The sequence below is a fragment of the Lasioglossum baleicum genome, chromosome 9 (assembly GCF_051020765.1).
Source record: "Lasioglossum baleicum chromosome 9, iyLasBale1, whole genome shotgun sequence".
In the NCBI taxonomy this organism is placed as follows: domain Eukaryota; kingdom Metazoa; phylum Arthropoda; class Insecta; order Hymenoptera; family Halictidae; genus Lasioglossum; species Lasioglossum baleicum.
The window spans coordinates 9,446,876-9,471,448 of NC_134937.1; the positions used below are offsets into that span (position 1 = coordinate 9,446,876).

General features: G+C 33.6%; 4 protein-coding genes across 9 annotated transcripts; 1 reads left to right on the top strand and 3 right to left on the bottom strand.

The window, feature by feature from the left end:
* Nucleotides 1-52: 52 nt before the first annotated feature.
* On the bottom strand, nt 53-10,176 carry Roq (RING finger and CCCH-type zinc finger domain-containing protein roquin). Of its 3 annotated transcripts, none has more exons than XM_076430286.1 (16): nt 10,003-10,164; nt 9,144-9,306; nt 8,774-8,981; nt 8,460-8,681; nt 8,118-8,293; nt 7,711-8,044; nt 7,393-7,633; nt 7,147-7,316; nt 6,811-7,073; nt 6,625-6,726; nt 6,328-6,539; nt 6,125-6,237; nt 5,889-6,030; nt 5,759-5,828; nt 5,273-5,464; nt 53-5,141 (listed from the first exon to the last, which is right to left on the bottom strand). In XM_076430286.1, the coding sequence occupies exons 2-16, from the start codon at nt 9,303-9,305 to the stop codon at nt 5,022-5,024; spliced, it is 2,727 nt and encodes a 908-aa protein (XP_076286401.1). In that variant the 5' UTR covers nt 9,306; nt 10,003-10,164; the 3' UTR covers nt 53-5,021. The 3 variants fall into 3 exon arrangements, with proteins under 3 accessions (XP_076286401.1, XP_076286400.1, XP_076286402.1); XM_076430285.1 differs by having other exon boundaries at nt 6,625-6,729; XM_076430287.1 differs by lacking the exon at nt 9,144-9,306 and having other exon boundaries at nt 6,625-6,729; nt 10,003-10,176.
* Nucleotides 10,177-11,380: 1,204 nt separating this feature from the next.
* Nucleotides 11,381-14,395, top strand: LOC143212032 (mitochondrial carrier homolog 2). The gene is made up of 7 exons (XM_076430307.1): nt 11,381-11,726; nt 11,802-11,889; nt 12,029-12,185; nt 12,554-12,691; nt 12,769-12,955; nt 13,040-13,107; nt 13,201-14,395. The coding sequence occupies exons 1-7, from the start codon at nt 11,628-11,630 to the stop codon at nt 13,361-13,363; spliced, it is 900 nt and encodes a 299-aa protein (XP_076286422.1). The 5' UTR covers nt 11,381-11,627; the 3' UTR covers nt 13,364-14,395.
* Nucleotides 14,396-14,711: 316 nt separating this feature from the next.
* Nucleotides 14,712-22,586, bottom strand: Rn-tre (Related to the N terminus of tre oncogene). Of its 4 annotated transcripts, none has more exons than XM_076430292.1 (8): nt 22,514-22,586; nt 21,744-21,973; nt 20,988-21,311; nt 20,703-20,890; nt 20,462-20,622; nt 20,034-20,354; nt 19,531-19,669; nt 14,712-18,726 (listed from the first exon to the last, which is right to left on the bottom strand). In XM_076430292.1, the coding sequence occupies exons 2-8, from the start codon at nt 21,896-21,898 to the stop codon at nt 18,299-18,301; spliced, it is 1,716 nt and encodes a 571-aa protein (XP_076286407.1). In that variant the 5' UTR covers nt 21,899-21,973; nt 22,514-22,586; the 3' UTR covers nt 14,712-18,298. The 4 variants fall into 4 exon arrangements, with proteins under 4 accessions (XP_076286407.1, XP_076286406.1, XP_076286408.1 ...); XM_076430291.1 differs by having other exon boundaries at nt 22,379-22,531; XM_076430293.1 differs by lacking the exon at nt 22,514-22,586 and adding an exon at nt 22,336-22,511.
* Nucleotides 22,587-22,691: 105 nt separating this feature from the next.
* On the bottom strand, nt 22,692-24,442 carry LOC143212036 (histone H2A). Its single transcript, XM_076430313.1, has one exon. The coding sequence runs from the start codon at nt 24,346-24,348 to the stop codon at nt 23,974-23,976; it is 375 nt and encodes a 124-aa protein (XP_076286428.1). The 5' UTR covers nt 24,349-24,442; the 3' UTR covers nt 22,692-23,973.
* Nucleotides 24,443-24,573: the final 131 nt, after the last annotated feature.

Genomic DNA, 24,573 nt, shown 5'->3' on the forward strand with positions numbered 1-24,573 from the left:
ACGAATTAGAATCAGCATTAGAACGGACGATTCGTAAAAAAGTACTCCTATGTATGTTGAATAGATAAATATATTACACTTTCACTTACAGTACAATTGTTAGAAAATACATTAAACTTTCGTGGATTTTCATAGACGATATAAAACATTCGAAGAGTTTTATCTCGACATTTATGCACCATTACCCCCAATCAAGTGTTCTTTCCTATTGTCGAAGCATTCGTATCTCGAATTTCGTTTTGTCTGGTGATGGCGTGCCACTAATAAACGAAAACTGAGAACAACATATCCTTTTCTTATAGATATATAAGTATTTCTTACACGATGGATCAGGAAATATGTATTCACAAAAATTAATCCTACCATTGTAATTGTATGATTAATAATTGAAAAATCTGTTCTCTAGCGGTGAATAGTAGAATCGGGATAATATATAAAAAGTTTACCATGAACATGCCATCCTTTTATATTATTATATATACATATATGTATATATATAATGCGGTTTTTCCATAGTTATTTATTTTAGAAAAATACATTAAAAATGCCAGACTAACAATTACAATTAAACACAACGGGCATTGCGAACACGTGACATACATATATGTCTATACTATTAAAGATGTTCTATTCAAATATAAACGAAAATTCCAATCGATTCTTTCCTTTCCTGTTGGTCTAACGTGTCTGAACGTATTCGAATGCATTGCCCGTTATGTTTACGGCTAGTATAACAAAAATCTTACAATCGGGAATTAATTTAACATAAATGTCACAAAAGTACCATTCGTACTGTTAAGTGCCAAGTGCGCGCTGACTATATGCAATTATATACCGATATGTATATAATAATTATTGTTTTTTTTTTCATATGTTCAAACAAAGAACGTTAATATAGATTGTATGTGGCTTCATACCATTAACATAGGTACGCGTGTATCATTATACACATAGTGACATGTTTAACATGCAATTAATCTGAAGCTTGCACAAACAGTATTGTTGCGCTTATTACTTCCCAGTGTACACAGCCCTCTTTGCTTTTACTCTACATTTATCAACGAATCGTATTATGAATAAAAACAAAAAAGAAATAGAGAAAGAAAACGACAGAGAAACATATCGAAGGGCAAACATCTGACGAATGGATCGCTAGAAAGATTATCGAATCTCATAATTCCTTTAAACGACGGAAACATGTAAAGTGTACAAGGCTTTCTCTTTTTTTCTCAGTCGTACGTGTAAAGGAATTACATTTATAGTGTACAAAGGAGCAGCGATTGCGAAACGGGAGCTTACGGAATTAGTCAATTTGACAAACACATACGTTTGTATCTGAACGAATTCTGAAGACGGTATTCATTTACAGAAAGGAACATTCGATCTTCTATATTCAACCTTGTGCTCAGACTAAAAAATGCCCTTTAATGTAATTAGAATAGAAACATATACATAATATATATATATGTATGCGTAATGTAGTATTCGCGTCCAACAATTTTTGTATATGTATATCACGACACATACAAATGGTAATTGCCACCAAACATGTAAAACCATCAGAGTTTGATTTGCAATCATAGCAGATCTATTGCAACGAAATATATCGAAATAATCGTTTAAAATTTGAAGACTATGCTCGTGTAAAAAGTACATTCTCGTTTTTCGAAAATCAAAAGGTGGCCCCTTTCTGCAATATTGTCGCACACTTCCTTCAGTACTGTGGCCAATTCATGTTTCGAAATGTAAACCTTATGATAAACGTGTATAGCGATTGCAAATTAAATTCTCATCGTAGCAAATAGAAAATTTGTACTACATAAATTTTAAAGTCTTTATCAGATTTATCTGTGAAATCAGTAACAAAATAAATAAAGTTTCTAACATAGTTTTCAAATATATATATAAATATAGCATCGAATCTAGACGTAATTATAACACCAATGTTACCGCCAATCGTCGAACAAATAGTTTAGTGTCGCGTATGTTTTTTTTGAAATCTGTAATGGAGAAAGCTTGCATTTTCGTGTTAAGTATTAAAAATAGATTATCTGCTACTCCATGTGACTGGCAATACTGCAACCATAACTTAGAAAGACATGATTTTTATGAGCTGGAGTAGACTAAACTAATTATTCTTACATTCGGGTACATTTTTGTTTTGTTTCTCGCATCATGGTATTCCACTACAACATGAAAAAGAATTTGTATCGGAAAATAATAAAAACAAATAAAATTGCACCATTTTTCTCATAATTTTTCGTAAGTTAACTAGTTATGCTCTGGGATTATTATTTCTTTCTAATTCAGAACAATGTGCCTCGTATTCGCAGAACTAGAGAAGGAGAAGAGAAACTAACGCGTGCAACTATAAAACGTTTCACTCAGCTTTGTAGTACTGCATGATTTCAAAAGGCACATTTCACGTTGAAAGAAATCATTTTACTCGAACATATCTAGTTTCGTAGTAGCAAAGGTAAAACAATTATTTTTTAATGAGAAAGATAGAAAAGATCAAGTTTTGTCTTTGATCTCTAAAGGTCTCATAAAAGTCTACAATGTCACTTCCACTAAAACTGGAATCATTAATATTTATGCTATATATTATTTCATAAAAAATAGAGAAGAACCCAAAAGCTATTGCAATTCGTAAATCACTACAGTATAAACAGGTCGTAAACTTCATTTAACGTATTTGATTCGACGAAACGTTTTCCGTTATCACATTCTCTGTGAGATACATATTTCAAATAATATTAAATATGTAGATAAGGTCGAATAACGGGAAGAAAAATTTCTTTACTCGACGGTAGTCGTATATGAAATGCAAGAGAAGAAAATATAGTAATTAAGAATCTCTCTAAGCTTCTTATCAGTAGAATGAAGTACTTGCGTTTATCATGCTTTTCTCCTAAGGAACGTTCAATTCATCTTTTCTTTCGTAATACATGTATAAGAACGAAAATAAGAACAAGATATAAGTATTCCAATAATATTAACATTCAAACTGCGTTCACAGTTAAGAAATTAAGGTGATAGTTAAGAGGAAGCCAATGTGACTGTTTTGGTTTCTCGTAAGTCCGTAAATCGAACACATATTTACAAACGTGAGAGCTGCAGCTCGCATACATAACAGTCTGTCTCGTTTCAATTCATTCGCCTTTTAGTAAAAAATAGTTTTGCGCCAGTGACTTTCAATCAGTTCAATTCTGTGTTATGAACATAGAAAATTTAAAAAAAATGGAAAACGAAACGTTCGCTGAATTTGAAAGTCCGCTTGTTTAGTCAATATCGATCGATAAGTAAGAAAAAAGTAATATATACCGTCAGTGTAAAAATATTACAATATGAAAACCACTGTCACAAATAGTAAATGAAATGCGATACAGTATTTTTATCAGGCACAATGGAATTGAAAAACATTTTTCACGAGAAATTGAAAAGAAAAACGATGACTTTCTTTCATGTATACTAAAAAATTTTCTCGAACTTTTAGATATTTGAAATTGTAACATCTCATACTCAAAATACAAAATAGGAGGCTTTTCGGTATTGATTATTTACTTAAGTAATATATGTTTTTCGATTTTAAAAAATAAAATCACAGCATATAAGATAAAGTTTCTTTTTATACATTGTTTTCCACGATCTTGTTACCGTATTATCAAATTTCTAAAGAGAGACGGATTCAAATTAAAATTCCAAACGCAAATGAATTTCGGTAAAAAAAGATACTTTTAAAACCAAAAAGTTAACGTTTCATGTAAGAGTTTGAACAAAATATTATGACGATATACTGTAGTTATCGTATTTTATTCAAGAACATATTTTCAGATATGAAAACATGAACCATAGAACGTAATGCTATCAAGAAAGCTACATAACATTTTAAAACTTTTTTTATAAGCTAAAAATCAATAATTTGATATATAAATACATGTATACATATATAAATATACATATACATATATATTAATTAGAGCAAATATATATCTTAATTATTCAAAATTTTAACAAAATATGTTAATTTTGTGTTTACGCATAACGTCTATATGTATTTCGTAATATTTTTATCGTGTAACCTCGTTGCAGGTTAAATAGCATTCTTTCCGAATGTATCAGTAATATAATATCCTTTGCTTCATTGTGCAAACATACAAACAAAATATACTACATCCTGTCATGTTTATAAAACACTGACATTAATTTCTGTTAAATTTTAACAAATCTGCTTCTTGTCGTCTGTTCGATCAGTTTGTCAATGAATGTTGCCATTATGACAACACCATAACGGGATCCCTTATCAAACCTTCACCGGTTCTATATATGTAAATCCCAATGCGGCGGCTAACTCTCACTTCTTACAATACATTGATATCTCTATAACAAATTGCTACTGCGACTAATAAACATAAAAAATGTTGCGACTTCCTGCATAACTAAGTTATGAATTACCGTCATGAAGGATCTGACAAACTGTGATCAACAAATTCTTTCGGAGTATCACATACTTGTAGCTAGTATTTTCTTTTTTTCTTTTTCTCTCTATGCTGGTTTATCATTTTAGAGGATAGTACACATTTTCACGGTGATAGAACGAATACTATGTACCAAGAGACTTGCAAAGGCATAGTACATGGGAAAGTAGTGAATCCACTTTTTATGTTACACTACTACCAACAAGAGAAATTTTCCACGAAGTTTGAAGAGCGAATGATAAATTTCCTTTCTCTGGATATCTAGTGATAATGTTTAAATTGTCATCGTCTGGTGGCGAGTTCTTATTTTTAATTGTATTTAGAAGGGCGTTAAATTCATTCTTTGCAAATAGTACAAATTCTATTATTTTTTTTTGTTCTTCACTTTCAGTCGTTCCCTTGGAAAAAGTGTGTGTATCATGCTTGATGCATGGAAGTTCGCACAAAAAATTATCTCGCGCATGTCAAAAGAACATGTCGCCGTTAAACGAATAAGGTCAGATCTAAGAAGTAGACGATTTAGTAAGATTTACTGTCTTACTATTATTTTTTAGAATTGTCCTCTTCGCTCGACCAATGCTTCTCTTGCTCTTGAAGTTCGAACTCCCATCGCAATTCTAACTCCCGCATATCATTCGCGATACCGGCCTCGTATGTGTCTTCCTGTAGAATCGTTCAAATCATTGAATTATAGAAATATTCACGATAACATTTTTTACAAATGTTGGAAAATATTCGTGTAGTACAGTTGTGTATTTCAATTTTGAACTAATTATTAAAACGAAACGACTTACCTCTTCTGGTTTGTAGTCTTGATTGAAGTTTTGTGTGCCGAGCAGATTATTTGACGATTGAATCCAAGGTACAGTGCCGTACGGGCTCCAATTTCGTACGTCCTTTTCTTTTTCCCTAATGCCAGCTTCGATCATTTGCAGCTCTTGTGCTAGCCTTTCTCCAGCCGTGAAAGTAGCTCCTTGTGTAGCAAGCTGAACATATATTTCATATGTTACAATTAAAATATGCAAAATATTTCAGTGTATCCAACGCCAAAAAATTTTCTGGTCAAGTTGCCACCTAGACTGCGGATCTTTATGCAAAATAAAAGTATTCCGCATTGATTGTTACAAATTTTTCTAGTCTACTACTATAATTTCTTCATAAATGCATAAAGATCGGCGGTCCAATTCCACCAAACCAAAGACTATGGCGATTACAAATTTATTGCTTGCATTATAAGAAAATTCCGTGGCAGTGTCGAGAAATCGATAATTTAATAATACCTTCAAATCATTGATCTTCTTTTCAAGATGTTTCAACTGTTGCTTCACTCTTTGCGATTCGAGGATCAAGCTGAAAAATTACATTAGTTATAGATCTATATTTCATAAGTTTGTAGATTTATCAACATACTCTTTAGACATGCACTCCGGCCGTGAAAGTTGAGTGTGTGCAGTCGACTCGGACATATTCCGACCAAACGTGATATAGTTGTCCCCAAAACCGGAAGTATTGATAGGTTGTACTTCGCTGTTCGCAGCAATCGCGGAATAAGCTGTAATTAAAGCATTATTCGGTTGGTTTAAATTCTTACAAATATCGGGCAATTGCCCGATGTTAAATTACAAAAAGAGGACAATTTTACTTACGCTGATTTCCGTAATACCAAGATGTAACAGAGTTCGCCGTTGGCATGGGACGATACGGAGGAGGTGCAGTTCCTTCAGTATAAAAATTGGTAGGTTGTACACCGTTACTAGATCTAAAAAATATGTGTAATTCCGCTTATATGCTCTCCGTTAATATCTAAATTTCTATCGATAATTATTTTCTTATGAATTGTAATTACTACCTCATTAAGTTTTTGGATAATTTAGAAATTGGTCCGTATTTATTACTAGATGACGCGTCAAATGGCACGAATTCATCGTCAAATAAGATCGGATCTGTGCACCGAAAGTTGTTGTTACAATTTATATTTGACGGAGGAACCATGAGATTGCTTGGTGTATTTGTCCATATGGAGAAGTTGCACGATACTGTATCTCCCTGCATATCGTAATTCTGTGGACAAAATATGAAAACAAATATAATAAAGAATACGTAGAAAAATATTTATTACAATAATTCAGTAATCGCGCGCTCGTACCGTCTTTATCTGTGGCACTTGTTTGTTGACAATTGTTTCCAACTCATTTAAAATCTCCATTCTACGTTGTAGCAACATCGCCAATGTTTTAGCTACTGTTCGCTGCTGCGACATAGATGTGTTAACAGTTTAATGCGTGTTACTTACGTCTATTATTAAATAAAAGAAAGAGTAGAGTTACTTTACCTTTTTAGTATTTGTAACGCCATTGGTTACGTTCGATGAAACTTGCGACGAGTCCCACATATTCAGATTAGGTGTCGGATAATCAACAGGTGCATTGGGCACAATGTAATGAGAGCAATATATGTCCATATTTTTGTTCGGTACCATCGGTGACGCTCCTTGCGGGGGTGGTAACATGTAATTCGTCAAAGAGCCAACAAAATTGTTTTCACTTGAAGGAGTGTGATGTTGCATTGGATTTATTTTATTTATACAATTGAAATCTAGAAAAGAAAATAGCGGAACCGTTTACTTCGATCGTTCTTGTATATTATTTTACCTCTTAGAAATACTTACTGTCTCTGTGAGTATTATCATGTGATTTTATGGAATGATAAGGTAAATCATCATTTTGCTTGTATGTTTTATTATTTGAGCCGGTAACCGATTTGTCCGTCTTTATATCCGAATTGTTGGTCACAGGTAAATTCGACCTGATACTCAACTTCCTATTTTTCGATCTGTATCTATGGAGTGAATGAAAATCGTCTATTAAATATCCGATGCACGACTACGTATTCTTCTTTCTTGAACATAACTTACTTATCCAATTCCATGTCGCTATGAGCAAAGGTACAGCTTGTGGACCTGGGACAAGATCCCCTAAGCGTAAGATCTCGACACATGCTCACTTTATATTTTGGTTGACCTGGGCCTACATTGTGAGTACCATCCTGTGTTTTTCGGTTACCGTGTTGCTGAATAAATTCCACTAATGCTGCAACTACCGTTCTGACAGCTTCTAACGCTGCGCAACATTCTGCTAACGTGGGAGGTTCGGTTTCTGTAATAACGATAGTAAATAGAATCAAAGACAATCTCAAACGTTATTTAACAAATACGACTTGAAGTAAATGGTACCTGGGCTAGGATCTATTGCAGCTAACAGTTCTAATTGAGGTCTTAGACTACTTAATTGTCCGGGATCGGGAGTACGTTGAAGAGCGATAACCAATTCTTGTACACTTTGAGCAAAAGACTGCGGAGTTTGAAGTTTGTCTATAATACTTTGCATGTGAGATTTATGGCTGGTATCTCCATATAATAACGCAGACCACTGATCAGGTGCTATTCTCAAACCAGCTTCGGTTGCAATCTGCACAATCTGTGCATCGTGTTCTCGTCTTAAAGCCTCGTACGTTCTGAATTCTTCCTTCAACTGCATCAACGACGAATCTCCTTCTCGTTTAGATACCTGACGAAATTTTCTGATTAAGTATCTCGCCGAACAAACGATCACCGCAATGATAACTGTAAACGGATACTACCTTGAAACAACTTGCCCTATATAACAATTGTACAACATGTCCTATACTTGTTTTAGATGCTTGGGGAAAATGTGATTCTAAACGTTGAACTACGAACATGACTAACACTTTCCTGGAAAGAGCTGATCCATCTTCCAAAGCCAGTAAAACAAGCTTCAACACTTCTTCTTGCATAGCTGTTCGAAATGTGAACGAATTTATTTTACACGTGTTGGGTTTTGTTAGAAACATTTTTAGTAGTACAGTGGTTTCTCGATAAATTTCCCAAATGTCTGGCCTTCATGTCTGTCATGTTTTGGACAATTATCGAGATGACACTGTGTTAGATTCGTTGTAACATACCTGGCCCAAGAAATTGACAACCGCGAGCACGTACAGCAGCCCATAAATTAGCGCTAAGCTGTTGCGGATTTTGGTGTTGTAGTATCAATTCTGTAACCGATCTTTCTCCTAAACTTCTGGCCGCTCTCACCGCACGCGCTCTTCCTTCTGGCACAACCAGCTGACAACCCACAAGAGTCACTAGTTTTCTTTGCATCGGCCGAGAAATTAGTCCCATGCCACCTATATTACATTTATTAATACATTATTTCATATCATTCGAGGTACTTTGTTGGTAAACGTATATAGAAAATATGCTTTCGCTTTTTTAATACCTGCTGCTAAAGTAGGATTTGTCTGACATGGTTTGAGATATAGAGCAAGTTCCTCAATACAACGTTTAGCAGCCAAATAATTAGCATGGTCTTCGGGTGGTAGTAATTTCTGGTAAGCTGTTGCAACATTTATGGGAACGGGATTCCCTACTAATTGCAGTAAAGCTTCATTTACTGGTAATCTTTCTATTTCTGTGTTGATAATACTCTGAAAAGATAATTTAGTTTCACTTAGTTCATAAATATTCAAGTTGACGCACAGATGTTTTCATTCTCGATAATAAAAACAGAGAAACATAGTCGATTAAAATATTATCCGCTACTAATACAATTTAACGAAAACATGTAGGATAATTGTGATGTCACTTACTTGATCGAAAGGGCATTGTTTACGATGTAAATTTGCAAGGCACGTACGACATATAGTATGACCACATGCTAATGATATAGGGCCACGTATTGCCACATCAAAATCATGACAGCAAACTGGACAAGAAAGAAATTCAGTCCACTGTGGTGCCTGTATTGGCATTCTAAAACAAAAATCAAGCGACCATGTTTCATCGAATATTTGATTTCACAATTATTATCAGCATTACGTTCGTCGTAAAAATAATCTAGCAGAGGATTAATGCTTCTCGTAGAAGAATGTACGTACATTTCACAGAATTGTTCATCTACGTTTGCTAAACGCTCGTAAACGTGAATGATTCGTAAGGAACATCTATTGCGCGACTGCAATTACGGTGCATATCACGCAATAAACTGGAACTGTTTCCACGAAAGAAAGAAGAACAGTGTCGTTTCAATAAATAATCACGACTCATTCGAACGTTTACGAAAGTGTTAATAGTACGGTAAAGGAGCTTCGTTTCCATTGCAAAACATTTATCTATAGATATAAACCTGTTCGAAATGGTAACGTTTGTCCGTCAATTGTTTTTCACGCGACGATTATTTTCTATCCCCCAGTTCTGCCAAATGGAATATTCGATTTCGTCACAATTAAACGCGCAACCAAGTATTTCGAATGTGCACCGTTTCATTCGCACAGCTCGATCGAACATTTTTTTTCAAATCGCTGTTGTTCGGTACTCTTAGCGTTTGTCGAAATGATTTCTCTGGATAGTATAAGAAGAGAAAAAAAACGGTATCTGCGTTCGCCACGAGGAAAAATGTCGGACCGAAAGTTTTTACCGTTATAATCGCAAAAGATGATCGGGACTCACCTCGTTATTGCCTTCACAAAACATCACATTAACTACTCGATTACTTCGCACATAGTTCTGCCATCGAAGCCAGAACAGATGAATCTGGATGAATCACAAATAGTGAGATGAGCTCAGCACGATATCCTTTACGCACACCTTTTTACATCACTAGTACCCATGACGAAAAATGATCTAGAAAAATGATATTTCAATTTATATCGGCAGATGGCGCTGTCGAGTACACAATTTTCGAAATTTATTGCATTCATTCCGATTGGTATTGCCAAGTATTACCTCTGATTACCACCGATGAGAAGTGATTTCAGTGAAAGTAGAGTCGATAAATTTCGAGAACAAACCAAGAACATAATACACTTGATACCAATCAGTTGTAACATACGTTTTGTTATGCGTATTTTATTATCTAATACAATACACCATAGGACATAATAATTTAACATTTTTCTCTATATGTGAGCATCGAGTACCGACAACACTGTACGCACGTAGGATTTCAAGGTCGCAAAATGCGGGGAAACGAAATTGAAAAGTTTTCATACAGATTTCGTCTCTGTATGAATCCTTTTTTATATCGATGACGTACAAATTTCTATTTACATAGATTTATAGAGATAGATTGCGGGCCTGTACGAAGCGTTGAAGGGTTGAAGCCCACAATGGCGGCGGTTTGTATATCTATCCCACTCGCACACCGATAATTGGTGGGGGCGCAGCGAGCCAGTCAACTCTCACTTCACTACGCACACCCACTATTATTGGGCAAATCTCTCCCCACCAACTCGTCAATTAGAAAGAGATCGCACCACGACCAACTATTGCTCTCTCTCTCACTCTTTATATCCCTCGCCGCTCTATTGTGGGCTTCAACCGCTTCAACGCTTCGTACAGGCCGCACAGTCTATCTCAGTCTATCTCTATATAAGCGGACAAATTGCTATAAATCTATATATATATATATATATCAATATATATGTATACGATGGCGCCACATGCGTGCGATCATTCTCCTGAATCGATTTATTTGAATTTCCGACTTCAGATCGATGAAACTAAATATGACTTTTATATGAAAATAATGTGAGGAAAACCGGGATAATAAATTTTGATTCTTACGATAAACAAACGAACACGTATCGAAGAAAGCATTCTGTGGTGTCATTGTGTCATTTGTTTGTAGTTTATGAATATTATTCATAATATTACACTTGCATTCGCTCTTGTAACTAATGTAAAAGTTGGAGATATTTTGATATATATAAATCGTAAGTTTAAAAACAGCAATAGGCATGAGTTGTAATCCACGCCACAGAATATTGCGTTGTAGATGGGAATGTCCGTTTTCATAAGGTCTCTCGGTGACAAGCACAGACGAGATATATCTCATCGGTGGAACAAGTACTCGCAACTACTCGCAAGTACTGCAAGTACTTATCGTTGCTTATCGTGTTCAACGGTTCAACGGTGTATGCAATACGCCTAATGTTATTCTGCTTTCGAGCCGAAATCGTGGAAGGATCGTCTAAGGTTTATTGTAACAATCGAAGCTTCGCAAATCAAAATCGTTAAGCAAACAAATACGTAGAGAATTTTAGACTTTAGGCAAAAAGAAATTCGAATTAAATATGATACAGTTACAGGAAGAGCAATCATCGGTTTCGTTAATTAAAGTGGTCATTAATACGGTGTTGTATCCAGTCGGATATGCCAAAGTTTTAATACAGGTAAAGAACCATGCATTGTCAATGAATCGCTTGGATATCAATAATTGATCAGAGGTCCATCTTCCTTTGTAATAGATTGGATATGAACCGATTTTACCACGACCTACGACTACCATATTATTTAGAAAGCCGGCTTTGGCTTTGCCTAATATATTTGAATACGGTAAGTACACATTTTCCCTTTTGGATATCATCTTGGGCGAAGTATAAATTATTTTTCCATTCCTTTGTTTTTACGCCATCTGCTTTAATCTTTGCTTGCGAATCATATATAAAATGCTTCTATCATTTTGTTCTTTTAGTAAACTATATAAAAAAAGTGGATGGAATATCTGGATGTTATCGTGGCGTTGTTCCAACGATCTGTGCTGACATTGTAGGTACAGTAGTTTTTAATAAAACATCTAACTATATAAAGAAAGCAGTAGAGAAGGAAGAAGAGGAAGAAACGAAAGAGGAGTAGGTATATATTTGTATAATCGGAAATTTCATATTTAATATTATGCGAGAAATGATTGATATTACGTTTTTCCATCTTCTCGTTTCTCGATAATGCATGCGATGGGGTTTTTCAGTAGTCAAGGCAATGTAATTTGTATTATTCGGAAACATATAGCTGCATATGCAGGTATTTTCATAAAGCTGCGACAGCTACATACTGCCGAATAATGCAAATAACACCTCATAAACATAAAAATAGGAATTTTAAGGGCGACTGCAGCCTAGATTGATCTTTTATCTAGCGCCTTTGACTATTGAAAAATCTCATCTTTGCATTATTGAGAAATGAGAATTCAATTTAATGAGAATGTCAATTTCTTTTTCAGCAAACAATGTACGACATTTATATGTGAACTAATACAGGGTCTAATTAGTAGAACGGTAGGAATACTATTCAGTCATCCATTAGAGGTCATCGCGTTAAGGATGATGGCACAGTTCGTTGGCAGAGAAACAAAATACAAGTATACTATCACCCTTACCGTAATTATTCTTTTGCTACTATAGTTGTATTCACTTTCTTCTTCCTATGAATTTCTAGTGGATTATTTAGTTCGTTTGTGGAGGTGTACAAAGAAAATGGAATTTCGGGATACTACGCAGGATTGATGCCTAAACTTATTGGAATCGCAGTTATAATGACATTATTCAACACAACTAGCTATATCATTGGTAGATATATTCTAACCGATGAAGCGACAAAACCATATGTGCATCCTACCGTAAACGTAAGTAAATTATTCGATTATTCGATTGCTGTAGAAGCAACGTAGCCTAGTTCTATATTACTATTTCTTGTTATATTTTTGTAGTTCATAGCAACGACAGCTGCATATCCATTCTGGGTGGTATCGCATTGTATGGCTGTTAATAACTGCGGGTGAGTTGTATTAATATGTACATGCTCGACGTATAGAATCCCTTTTATCACGATTGAATGAACTTTGATCAATCAATTTATTTTTTAATATAGGTTGGTTGCCGGTCTTCCTCCACATATGCCAATTTATAATGGGTGGCGACACTGTTGGTCTCATCTGTCGGCTACTAACCAATTAAAGAGAGGAAACAGTATGTTCTGGCGTTATCATACAGGACAACAAATAATGAGAGACGGAAAACCAGCAGTTTTATAATAATATTACATTCATTTCGATTCGAGAGACCAACAGTAAAATCAATTTTGTATTACATATATTTTATCATCCAGTGAATCAGTTACTTGCCGTGCTTGCATTTATATTAGTGATTCATTGAAAATTCATTTTGATAGTAGTTACACGAACTATCAACACTACATCCTTTCTTCACCTTTGGGTAATACGTGTTATCGAAAATTGGACAGAATCAGACAAAGTTTTCCTTTTTTTTTTTATTTAGTATTGTTATATAAATACCGAAGTGTTTATTCTTTTTAAGATTTATGAAACGAGTATTTTTTCTGGCATTTATACATAGAAAATATGTATAGACGAATACGAACAACAGTGAAGTACAAGAGAAATTAAATTATATGTTTACGACTATAGTTTTGTGGAATTTTTCTCAATTAATTATATGTACAGTAAAGCTTTAATCTAAGATAAACTCTGGGCTCCGTGCTGTCTCTTAGATCCTGTGGTTCTACTATTTCTTTGTGTGAAGGCACACTAGATACGTCAATTAAACCACTAAATACTGGAATTGCAACTTTATGTTAACACTTTACACTGCTCGGCGAGACAAGATAGCTCGAGCTTCTCGACCCCTGCGGGGTACGTTCCTCGGTGGAGGGGATATTCGTTTCTCGTTGATCCTACGGTTTCCGTTTTCTTAGATCAGGGAGTTCCAACTTGTAGCTCGCGAGTCACACGCGGCACCTTCTCCGCTTAGGTTCTTCCCCCACTCTTAGACTTCATCCCACTAATTCTACAGCTTTGCGTAGTAGTGGGGACTCGGAGGGGAACAAGTTGGAATTTCCTGTCTTATTGTTAGATCAAAGCTTTACTGTATAACTACCGAAGCTCATTGTATCAAATTAATAGCTATGGTAAAATACACCTGCGTTGTTCTTGTCGTTTCGAACATGGCTACTTGAATGTTAATTTTTAGTTAAATTAACATTGATTTTGTAAATGATTGAACAATTTAACACTGGTTAATAAAAAGTAAATATTCTTGAAAGAAGAGATGACTGTTTAATTCATATTTTTATTTACTATTTCGATGATTTCAATCAATTTACAACATGGTTTACCAGACATTAAGAAGTTATACGAGTATTGCGTCATTAGATCGTGTCTTTTCGTTCTAAGTATCCTATGAATAATACACACAAGCCTATTATATACTATATCGCATATTTTTCAAATTTTTTTGTATAAAAAAAATATCGACTTGAACTACGATTTTAAATATTACACAAATGTTCCATCAGGTATTACATTTGAACTTCAATTTATCTATATAGTGCGATAAGACGAATGTGAATAATGAACAAAACAATCAATATGTTATTTTTAATGGATATTTTTGTATTTTACAATCTAGTTGACCAAGAAGATCTTGTACTAGAAGCAATTAAATATATGTAGTACTGTTTTAAATCAATTTCTGATTTAATAAAGGCAATGCAATCTCTCAACTTTACTAAAATTACTTTTACCATATGTTTCATTCAAAGAGAATTATTATACTAAAATTACAGAGAAAACATGACCTACTAAGCATACACATTTTATATTACAGCCTAAAGGCTAATTTCTTCGGATTAGGTAGTATTTGTTATAATTTTTTTCGTTAATATTTGAATAAGAGTACGTTTCTTTTACTTTCTGTATAAAAAGAAGATTAATCATTTTTCTATTACGAAAAACATATTAAAAGTAATATAGCCATTAACACTGCAATATAAATGTTTATAAAAAGTAATGTGAAGAAATTTATATAAATTTCTTATCGTGTTTTATATTAAAAATACAACTAAAAAATACGTGAATGTACTTGCGACGTTCGTAATTGGCAAAAGTTCGTACCTTATATTTAATTTAATATGAAAGCTAAATGTATAAATATATATGGTCTTTAAAGTACAAATATAGACTTAAAAATTAATGAACGAGTAAAGAATATTTGCAAATCTTAACGTGACACAAAGGAATGTACATGTTTAAATTTATACGTAATTCGCTGAACTTGTATTGGATTTTCTTCATATTTTTACAATTCCATATTTGGCTTACAACTTTAATGATGTATATTTTAGGTTCTCGAAAATTTAATGTTATGCAACCTCTAAACGGGGTTATCGTATAACTGTACATTGCGTGTTTGAACTTTCTTCTTTTTTTTTTTACAATGCAATAAAGTTTCAAACCGTTAACATTTAATATTTATTTAACAAATATTACCTTATGGTATTAAATATAACAAGTGAGTGCTGTCAGCTTGATAGCCATGGGTTTCATAACTCTATATACATTAAGGAATACTGTATGTTCAGGAATGTTTTACAGAATCAATATGGATTAAAAAGCATGTGTGTTCTATTACATTAAAATACTTTTTGTACATTTAAACAATAAATATGTGGCATATTAGAAGACTGTTCAATATTCACATTCCACGGCAAAAGTTCTGACAATATTGATTTCCTTTTTAGTTCGGACATCTTCCTTCAAGTAATATCTAATGAAAGATTTCCTTCCTCGGTAAATGCTACGTATATACAATGGTATATATGTCACTGGTCTTTATAAAAAGAAGCGAAACTTAAGATAAAAAAAGAGACTAATAGTACTGTGGCAGTATAATACTTAACATACTTATATAGAATGTAACTTTTCCAAGGATATGATTATTATTTTATAATAATCTACCAACTAAAATCTTTATGCTTTTATTATATCAAAATCATACGAAAGTTATGTCACCAACTCATACTTGATCCCAAAATGAACGATTAACAAATCATTTTACATATTTCCGAATTCTTAGAATAATTGACAATGTAAAAACTGATGCTAGGAAACTTCGTCATAATAAAACATAAGTTCCTGAATGTTACAAGATATCTATGGTGATTAGTAGCAGTAAACGAGTACGCTACTTTTCAAATTTACACGAAATTAATATTTCTAAAACAACAACATTTTGATTCTCATCTATTTATAATCAACTAAAGAAGATAATTCTGTTTCTGTGTGTCTTACAGAAGATACCAATAACGTATGGTTATCCACTTGTTAAATATTTCTACAGTATAGAACTTTATGTATACTTGTTCACGACGTATGTTATACATAGAAATTTTCCGAGAAATGTACACAATACTGAAAATATAATAATGACTATTCAAAAAGATTCTATATGCTTATAGTATTGTAACAAAAATATCGCTTTTAGTATTATATTTACTATGGAAAATTGACTCATATTTGTATGTATAGAATGGCCAATTTATAGTAGATTCCAAAATATCTTTTATAATGTTCGTTAAATGGAGCGATTTCGAAACACATACTTTACAGAAATTATCTATACATTTTATATGTTAAATGTTTTATATTCCTATTTGTAATGTGGTTGCAATACCTCACATATGTATATATATATATATATTAATATTCATATAATACTTTAAAATTTCGTTCGTTTTTTAAATATTTTACTAAATATTACAATTAATTTTAATATATGTATAATTCGTTTTTCTTCTGCATAAAGTTCTATCATCTTATTGTTCTTTTAAGTATATAATTTGACACACATGACAAATATTATGCTGTTCCTTTTATAAGTAATCAATTAATTAATCAATAAGAGACATGAATACGATCTCGTTATTCAGAATCTTATTGATCGTTAATTAGAAACAATCGACTAAAAATTATAAATTTCTATTACATAAATTTCAACCATCTCTATTCTCTCTCTCTCTCTCCCTATGAACATAAATTAGGCCATAGCAAAAGTGTCAGAGTAGTTATCATTAAGCGCAAACGGCTATAATTATTCGTGACTAGTGCATATAACATACACTGATTTATATTCGAACAAGAAATACCATGGTATATCACGTTTATCGTTAATTCCATAATCACTACTTTAAAGTAAACGGCAATAATTATCGTTATGTGCATACTCGAATTTATAATACAATGCAGATTTAGAATTCTGTTCATCTAAATCAGTGTTTAATATCAAGCCGATGCAATCAAATTTTAATGAAACTTTTCTACACGTACAAACTATCCTATCTACCAATACAGAATATAAAAAAACATGGACACATACTTCTTTCAATGATAATTATTAGACTGCGGTTCTTTATGCAAAATAAAAAATGTTTGCATTGATTGCTAGACTTCTTCTTCTAATTATCTTATTAAGGTGAAACTGATACACTGGTGGCCTTAAATCTTTATAATACCTCCACTGTTTTAAATTGTACGTGCCCATTTTTGCCATAAATGCATAAAATCCGCAGTCTAATAATTATACAATGATCTTCGATATATGAAATATTAGAATCCATTCGAAACAAGTGATATTAAATCGAAACCAACTGATATTAAGTCTATGCCTCGTTCTCTTAATGTAATAGTGTCGTATAATTATATTAAGGTCCTATTCGTTTGTTATTTCGAAAAGCAACAATGTCCCATACACGGTATATGTGTATTACTTTTAAACGATAAACTGATATATTCTTCATCTGCGTTAAAGAAAAGATTGGAAAGCGTTACTTAAGGAGATAAACTCGTGTTTCCAGGATTGCAAGGGCGATCGCGGCCCAGATTGATCTTTTATATAGCGCCTTTGACTACTGAAAAACCCCCATCTTTGCATTATCGAGAATTGAGAAGGCGCATCCCGCACTCTTGCAATCCTAAAAACGAGAGTCTACCCCCTTAATCGTGCACTTTCAAACATATGCGATTATTATTCTGCATTGGTAGTGTAAAATTTGCACGTGCAGAAACCTGTCATTAAAATTTGAGAGAACCGCACAGTATGGTTCCCTCGTGAGCATAATGTCATGAAATGCTTTTACTCATGCATAAATTAATGTCTGTCGATTGAATAGATTATTATTTCAAGTCCAATTCAATTTCTGGACTTTCTAATGAAAATGGTTTGAGATTCTCCACTATTGGTGTTTGATCGGGATCGACCCGTATGCGGATCCTGTTAGTCTCTAAAGTCCGTGGGAGCGTACGTGGAAGATCATCCTTATATGACTCGGATATGGGCGAACTATATGATACATAAATTCGTACAACATCTGGACTCGGTTGTGGCGGCGTTGCTTTCGGCGTGGGTAAGCCACCGCTGCCCGAGCTAGCATTCGAAATATTACTTTGAGTATCGAGGCTATTGTCTAACGCTTGACACCGTGTCGCCGAACTAAATACGGAAAGGTCGGCTGTCGATGTAACAGACGTGTCTGCCAATGACCGTCGCGAGCCATTGGGAGAGGCTCCATCATCAAGATTCGGATCAAGTGAGAATTTGCTTCCTGCACATATATTTCAATTTTTATTATACTGCAATATCGGATATTGGAACAAACGTGTCTTCCAACAGAGAATGATTTTTTGCGCAAGTATAATATATATATATACGTTCAACTTAAAAACTGTCTCTCTCTATCTCTATCCCTAACAATCACCATGCTTTCTTCTATGTATGTGTATAATAGAGAAATTAATGCATATTACATACTACGGGTTTTTTTGTTCTTTCATTAAGTAATTATTATTTAAATGGCAACAAAAGTTTGGCATACTCTCAGTTCAATAGTAATCTAAGGTAACAAAAATATAATAAACATTCGTGTACTCAATTCTCTGACACATGCATGCTTTTCGTTATTTCAGTTTGTTCTGCAGAAAATCTCTTAAAAATATATGTTTCACAAAACAATCACAGTCTGAAAATGAACAGAATGAAAATTTTGAATACAAGTGTTTTTTAGAGGTACATAACGTGTAACTCTTTGTTCTGATGATATTGAGCATGTTAGGTTTATCTATGACTAATAGAGTATCGATCGTGATACTTCTAAGAGTACTTTTCTGTTGTAAAGTTTTATCTAAATAATTGATTATTATTGTACGCAATAGTTATCTTTTTTTCTTTTTGTTCTTTGTAAAAACCTACGTTTAAAAAATATCTTACAATCTAGTGTTATATATAACCATTATATCAATCTCTGTATCTTTGTCTTTCTTCGTATCCTTAGTGGTATTTTCTTGTTTAGAATGCAGAAGGCAAGTATTTATATCACCATGTACTATGTTTTCATTATATTGTAACTCACCGCCAAGACCACAATCAGTTGGTTCAACCGGTGTTGTACTTTCTCTACCGTCATCGGCGATCACCAAATCTCTACGTTGTGTTATGGATTCACGCATTGCATGCTGTGCATCGCTAAATTCTTCGCTTCGTCTTCCAACCTAAATGTAACAGATCATAATAGTATATAGATCGAACCGTATACTATACAAGATATTCAACTGGACACATTCTCGTTATTTTGATAAAGTAATGTATAGACTGTGGACGTTTATGCATTTATAGCAAAATTGAGTAGATGAAATTCAAATTTGTTGAAAAATTTAAAAAATTGAAGATGTCAATACATAATTTCTCCTCTATCGAAATCATTACAGGAAGAAATAACATTCAATTTGGTTTCTATTTCTTGCAATCGATGCAGACAATTCTTATCTTGCATAAAGATCTGCAGTCTAGTAATGTAAAACGGTCACTCTTTTAATGCTCCGTAAACCTAGTGTTAATCACCTTAATATAAATTACCTTGCTCGCGAATGAAGGTTCTTTGAATGTACCGAATGGAATTCGTGGTAACTCGTGTGGCAACGGTGGACCAGGATAATCCAATTTAGCACGTTTCAGTTCTTCCATATTGCGTTCCATACTACTTATTACTGTGTCATCGTCAAAGCAGAAATCTCTTTCCAGCTTGATTTGCATATAGTTACAAAACTCGTCTAGACTTTCCATTGGCATAAGAAAACGTTTATGCATCTTCATGATAGTGTATGCCATAGCCGGTAAAATACGATCACCGTCTAATAAAAAAACGTCCCAAATTCGAAGGCCAAGACTAACAGGCGTCTATTATGGATAGAAAAGAGAAAAACGTATTTAGTCGTGATATCTAATCTGAACGTGTATACTGTAACGATTAAATATCAGTGAAAGATTAATGAATATTCCTCTACCCTCTCTTGGAAAACAACAAAGAACCATTTTAATGAGTAAAGAATGGAATCGCAGCCACACTTATCGAGCTTCCTTTTCAGTTTCGGCAGAAATTTATTCATGATCTTGTCATGATGTTCAATGTAACGATTCAGCTTCGGAAATCCATCAACATAAAATCCTAAACAGAAAATATATATTCGTTCAATTATAATAGAAACGATTATACTTGATTTCAATTATATGAAAATATGATCAGACCATGCATAGTGTATTTCTTATCAGCCAGTAACACAGAAAGACCCCAAAATGCATCCTCTTCATCCATATATAATAAAAGTAGTCCAGCTAATACAGACATCCCTTGACAATAGCCTACTTCCATATTGTACATGCTATAAGCAGCCAACACATAAAACATGGATCGTTGTTTTATGCTATATCGTTCTCTGTTAATAGAAAAAATAGATGTACATATGTACATACATTGAATATGTTAGATCATGAATCGTTTGGCATTTTTACAACTATGTATCGTTTACTCACCTATAATTGATATGATCTCTATATTGTCTAGCTACGTCAGCATCGATTTGTCTTATTTCGGTAGACCACTGACGCGCAAGTTTCAACATTTCTTCGTATTTACCAGCTTGCTCTTTCTTCAATGTTTTTATTCCCAGAAGCAATGCCCAAACTTGACCACGAAATCTATTAGGAATTCCTTTGTATACTCTACGTCGTAGTTTCTCTTTCGTAGAGGTACTATCCCACTGTTTCGTCATTTTCTCCCATTTCTTCAATCTTTCCATTTCCACCCGATGACATTTAATTTCATTCGGGTCCGGCTTTTGTGGCAGTCGCTTATCACTGGAACATAATATCGTGGAACGTTAACGCGATTGGTCAGAATTGTAATAATTAGACTCCGAATCTTTATGCAAAATAAAAAGTTTGCGCATCAGTTGCTAGACATAGAAGCTAAATATAAATTTATATTTTTCACTGATAATTTTAATGTAGTGAAAATAATCATCGGTCAAGATGACCGGTTCCAGATTTATTATTTTACAATTATTGAAATAATAAAAATGATTTTAGAAGAATTGAGTCTATAAATATCTTTAGGACAGCACGTATTATAATAGGAGCAGCACAAAGTCTAAATAAAATCAATCTCGTCATTTTTGTGTTAATACTCTTAAAGTCTTCGAATCTTTTAACTGTTTTAAATGGTACCGACTCACATTTGTCATAAATGCATAAAGTCGAGAGTCTAGTAATAATAATATCATTGCTTACTGTATGAATCCATATCTGTCAGTCGTATGATATACTTCGTAGCCAGGATCTTCCCAAGAATCGATCTCCGCTCCATTCTCTCTACCACGGTCATAGCAGCTAAATATTCTATCTCGCTCTGCAGCAGACCGTTTCAATAATTCTTCCTCATTCATCCCCCGTGAGAATTCGCAACCAAACTCTTACAAACATGCCGTCTTATTAAAGTTCTATTTATGGTGGGCTGTTATCTATAACAGAAACAACATTGCCAATCAATTATTTAGCTAAATAATTATCTTTCCTATATTCGAAGGAACTCGATCACTGTGATAAATTACAATTAGCTCCGTTGTGACATTATACATATTTACACTAATCTATTATTACCGTATGACAGGCGACGTTAACTTAAAGAATAATTTTAACTTTCTCGATATCTCTCGAAGAAATTGACATACCAGATCAATTACGCTTGCGATAGAAAACCTGAATAGGGGCATTCTGATTAATTTGATAAGCTTGAGGAAAAAGTAAGTGCAATTCTATATTACAAACTTCCGATGTTCTAAAGTTAACGCGCTGCATATTGACAAGAAAGAAGGTTATATACATTGAAATCAAACGATGTCCTTAGTGAAGGATGTTGATCTTACCACTAAAAAAAATTAATGCTTTTATTATAGACACTGCATGATTAGGGATTAACTAATTTTCTTCGTTTCATATTACATAAAAACTCGTTTCTTCATAACAGTCATTCATTTAGCAAAACTGCCGTCCATACATACCAGTACACGCAGTTCAAGCCGGATTCGGATGTTTCCATTCTCTTTTATGCATCAGCGCTGCCAACAGATTTATCGTAGAATTCAAACCAATTCAAACAAATAGAAAATTAAATATTGTCAATATTTGTTTTATTAACATATTCGTCATTGTAACATTCAAATAATTATATATAATTGTTTTCTTTATTATCTCTTAAATGGTAGACATTGGCGTTATACGAAACTCTTACGATTTTATTGAAAACGATTCTTTACGCGACTTATTCTTATTTTGCATATCTTATCTATTTATCATATATCATTCCAAACTCGTTTGATTTTACCACTCGTATAATTAATAATGCAGCTGCAATTATTTATTTACTTCGTATATCGATCCTCACTCTAATGAAGTGTAGTAATTATATATGTATAGACTGCGAATCTTTATGCATTTATATATGGCGCGTATATACAAATTTTCAAAAAATATTAGAATGCAAAATTCAATCAAATTTGGTACGATTTTAATTAACTTTGAGATTTAAGATTTAAGATTCTACTTTCTTCTTCAAGATTCTATTTGATTCAACTTTTCTAAAGATTAACTATAAAAATTAAAAATTGCATAAACATCTGGAGTCTATTTTAGTAGTTGAACAGGCGTGAGTATACTAGAGTAGAAGCAAAGTAATAAGTCAAGTAAAAGCATGTCTGTGTTATTTCAATGAATTAAAATATTTTAGTAAATATAAAAAGGACAGTTAAATATAAAGTCAAATATTGACTACATTCAGTTTAAATCGAACGATCGATTTGAATTATAATATTCCGTACTTCACGTTATTTAATCGCTATATCTTATATTTGTGTCAAGAATTCATTTTATCATTGGCTGTACATTATTTCAAACTAACAGAATGTGGCAACCGGTGTGCAATATCAAACCCTACATCCTGCCTAATCATCAATTTTTTCCCAGTGAGATCAACTAACCATTCCAGGGATAGCTTCTTTATAATTTCTGAAGGACATTTGTGAAAAAAATTGTAGAGAAGTCATGCACCAAAAATGATTATTTCCTCGGAACTGAATGTTTGAAAAATATGAAGATTCTCATTTTCATCGAGACTGGTATCCTAATAAATTCTTAATACTAACACCGTACCGGCTACAAAATGACAAGACTGAACTTATTTAAATTTTTTCACAATTTTTATATGTGATTGAATAAAGAAATTTATTCGATAATTTCTGACGGAAGCATCTTTATAATTCCAATAATAAAAAAATAAAAAATGTGAAACCGGTCGTGGTACGATTAGTGTTATAATAGATATATAAATAAAAATAGAGTCAAGTTTCGTTATAGATAAAAGGGAAGACTAGCTTCTTGATAGAACTGAAAGTGTTTCCAACATTGTAAAATATTCGGGCCCTGAAAAGGGCCAATTTTGTTTATCGTTTCTGCTCCAATTTGTCTAAGCCTTCTTCTCAGTCTTTTTTGGTAAAAGTACTGCTTGGATGTTGGGAAGGACGCCTCCCTGAGCGATGGTAACACCAGACATAAGTTTGTTCAGCTCTTCGTCGTTTCTGATTGCGAGTTGCAAATGTCGTGGGATGATTCTAGTCTTCTTGTTGTCACGCGCTGCGTTTCCCGCCAATTCGAGAACCTCGGCGGCCAAGTACTCCATAACGGCAGCCAAGTAAACGGGTGCTCCAGCACCAACTCTTTCTGCGTAGTTTCCTTTTCTGAGAAGTCGATGGATACGACCTACAGGGAACTGCAATCCAGCTCTGTTGGAGCGAGACTTTGCCTTCGCCTTAGCTTTTCCTCCTTTGCCACGTCCGGACATTTTTCCAGCAGGTTCGTTGAATTTCAAAGAAATAAATCGGAGCACACGATCCTCTCGTCTTCACGATTGGAGCGACTTTGTGGTCTGGAGGGACGCGCTACGTATTTATACCGTTTTTGCGACACATGTTCCGACCAATGGCCGACAAGCAAAGCTGCAATTGGCGTAAAGAAACAGATGGTTCGGAGCAGGTGTAGAGTATAAGCTCCGTTCTTTTACACAAAT

What these genes read in the sequence shown, in the direction of transcription:
- Rn-tre (XM_076430292.1), bottom strand. Translation starts at nt 21,898, where the DNA reads ATGAATGAGGAAGAATTATTGAAACGGTCTGCTGCAGAGCGAGATAGA. An exon ending in GACAGATATGGATTCATACA is followed by an intron (nt 21,312 to 21,743) that starts GTAAGCAATGAT and finishes ATTATGTTCCAG; the next exon opens with TGATAAGCGACTGCCACAAA. An exon ending in TTGTTGTTTTCCAAGAGAGG is followed by an intron (nt 20,355 to 20,461) that starts GTAGAGGAATAT and finishes TATCCATAATAG; the next exon opens with ACGCCTGTTAGTCTTGGCCT.
- Roq (XM_076430285.1), bottom strand. Translation starts at nt 9,305, where the DNA reads ATGCCAATACAGGCACCACAGTGGACTGAATTTCTTTCTTGTCCAGTT. An exon ending in TTGTCAATTTCTTGGGCCAG is followed by an intron (nt 8,294 to 8,459) that starts GTATGTTACAAC and finishes CATTTCGAACAG; the next exon opens with CTATGCAAGAAGAAGTGTTG. An exon ending in AAGTGCCACAGATAAAGACG is followed by an intron (nt 6,540 to 6,624) that starts GTACGAGCGCGC and finishes TTTTGTCCACAG; the next exon opens with AATTACGATATGCAGGGAGA.
- LOC143212032 (XM_076430307.1), top strand. Translation starts at nt 11,628, where the DNA reads ATGATACAGTTACAGGAAGAGCAATCATCGGTTTCGTTAATTAAAGTG. An exon ending in GCCTAATATATTTGAATACG is followed by an intron (nt 11,890 to 12,028) that starts GTAAGTACACAT and finishes TTGTTCTTTTAG; the next exon opens with TAAACTATATAAAAAAAGTG. An exon ending in GAGGAAGAAACGAAAGAGGA is followed by an intron (nt 12,186 to 12,553) that starts GTAGGTATATAT and finishes TTTCTTTTTCAG; the next exon opens with CAAACAATGTACGACATTTA.
- LOC143212036 (XM_076430313.1), bottom strand. Translation starts at nt 24,348, where the DNA reads ATGTCCGGACGTGGCAAAGGAGGAAAAGCTAAGGCGAAGGCAAAGTCT.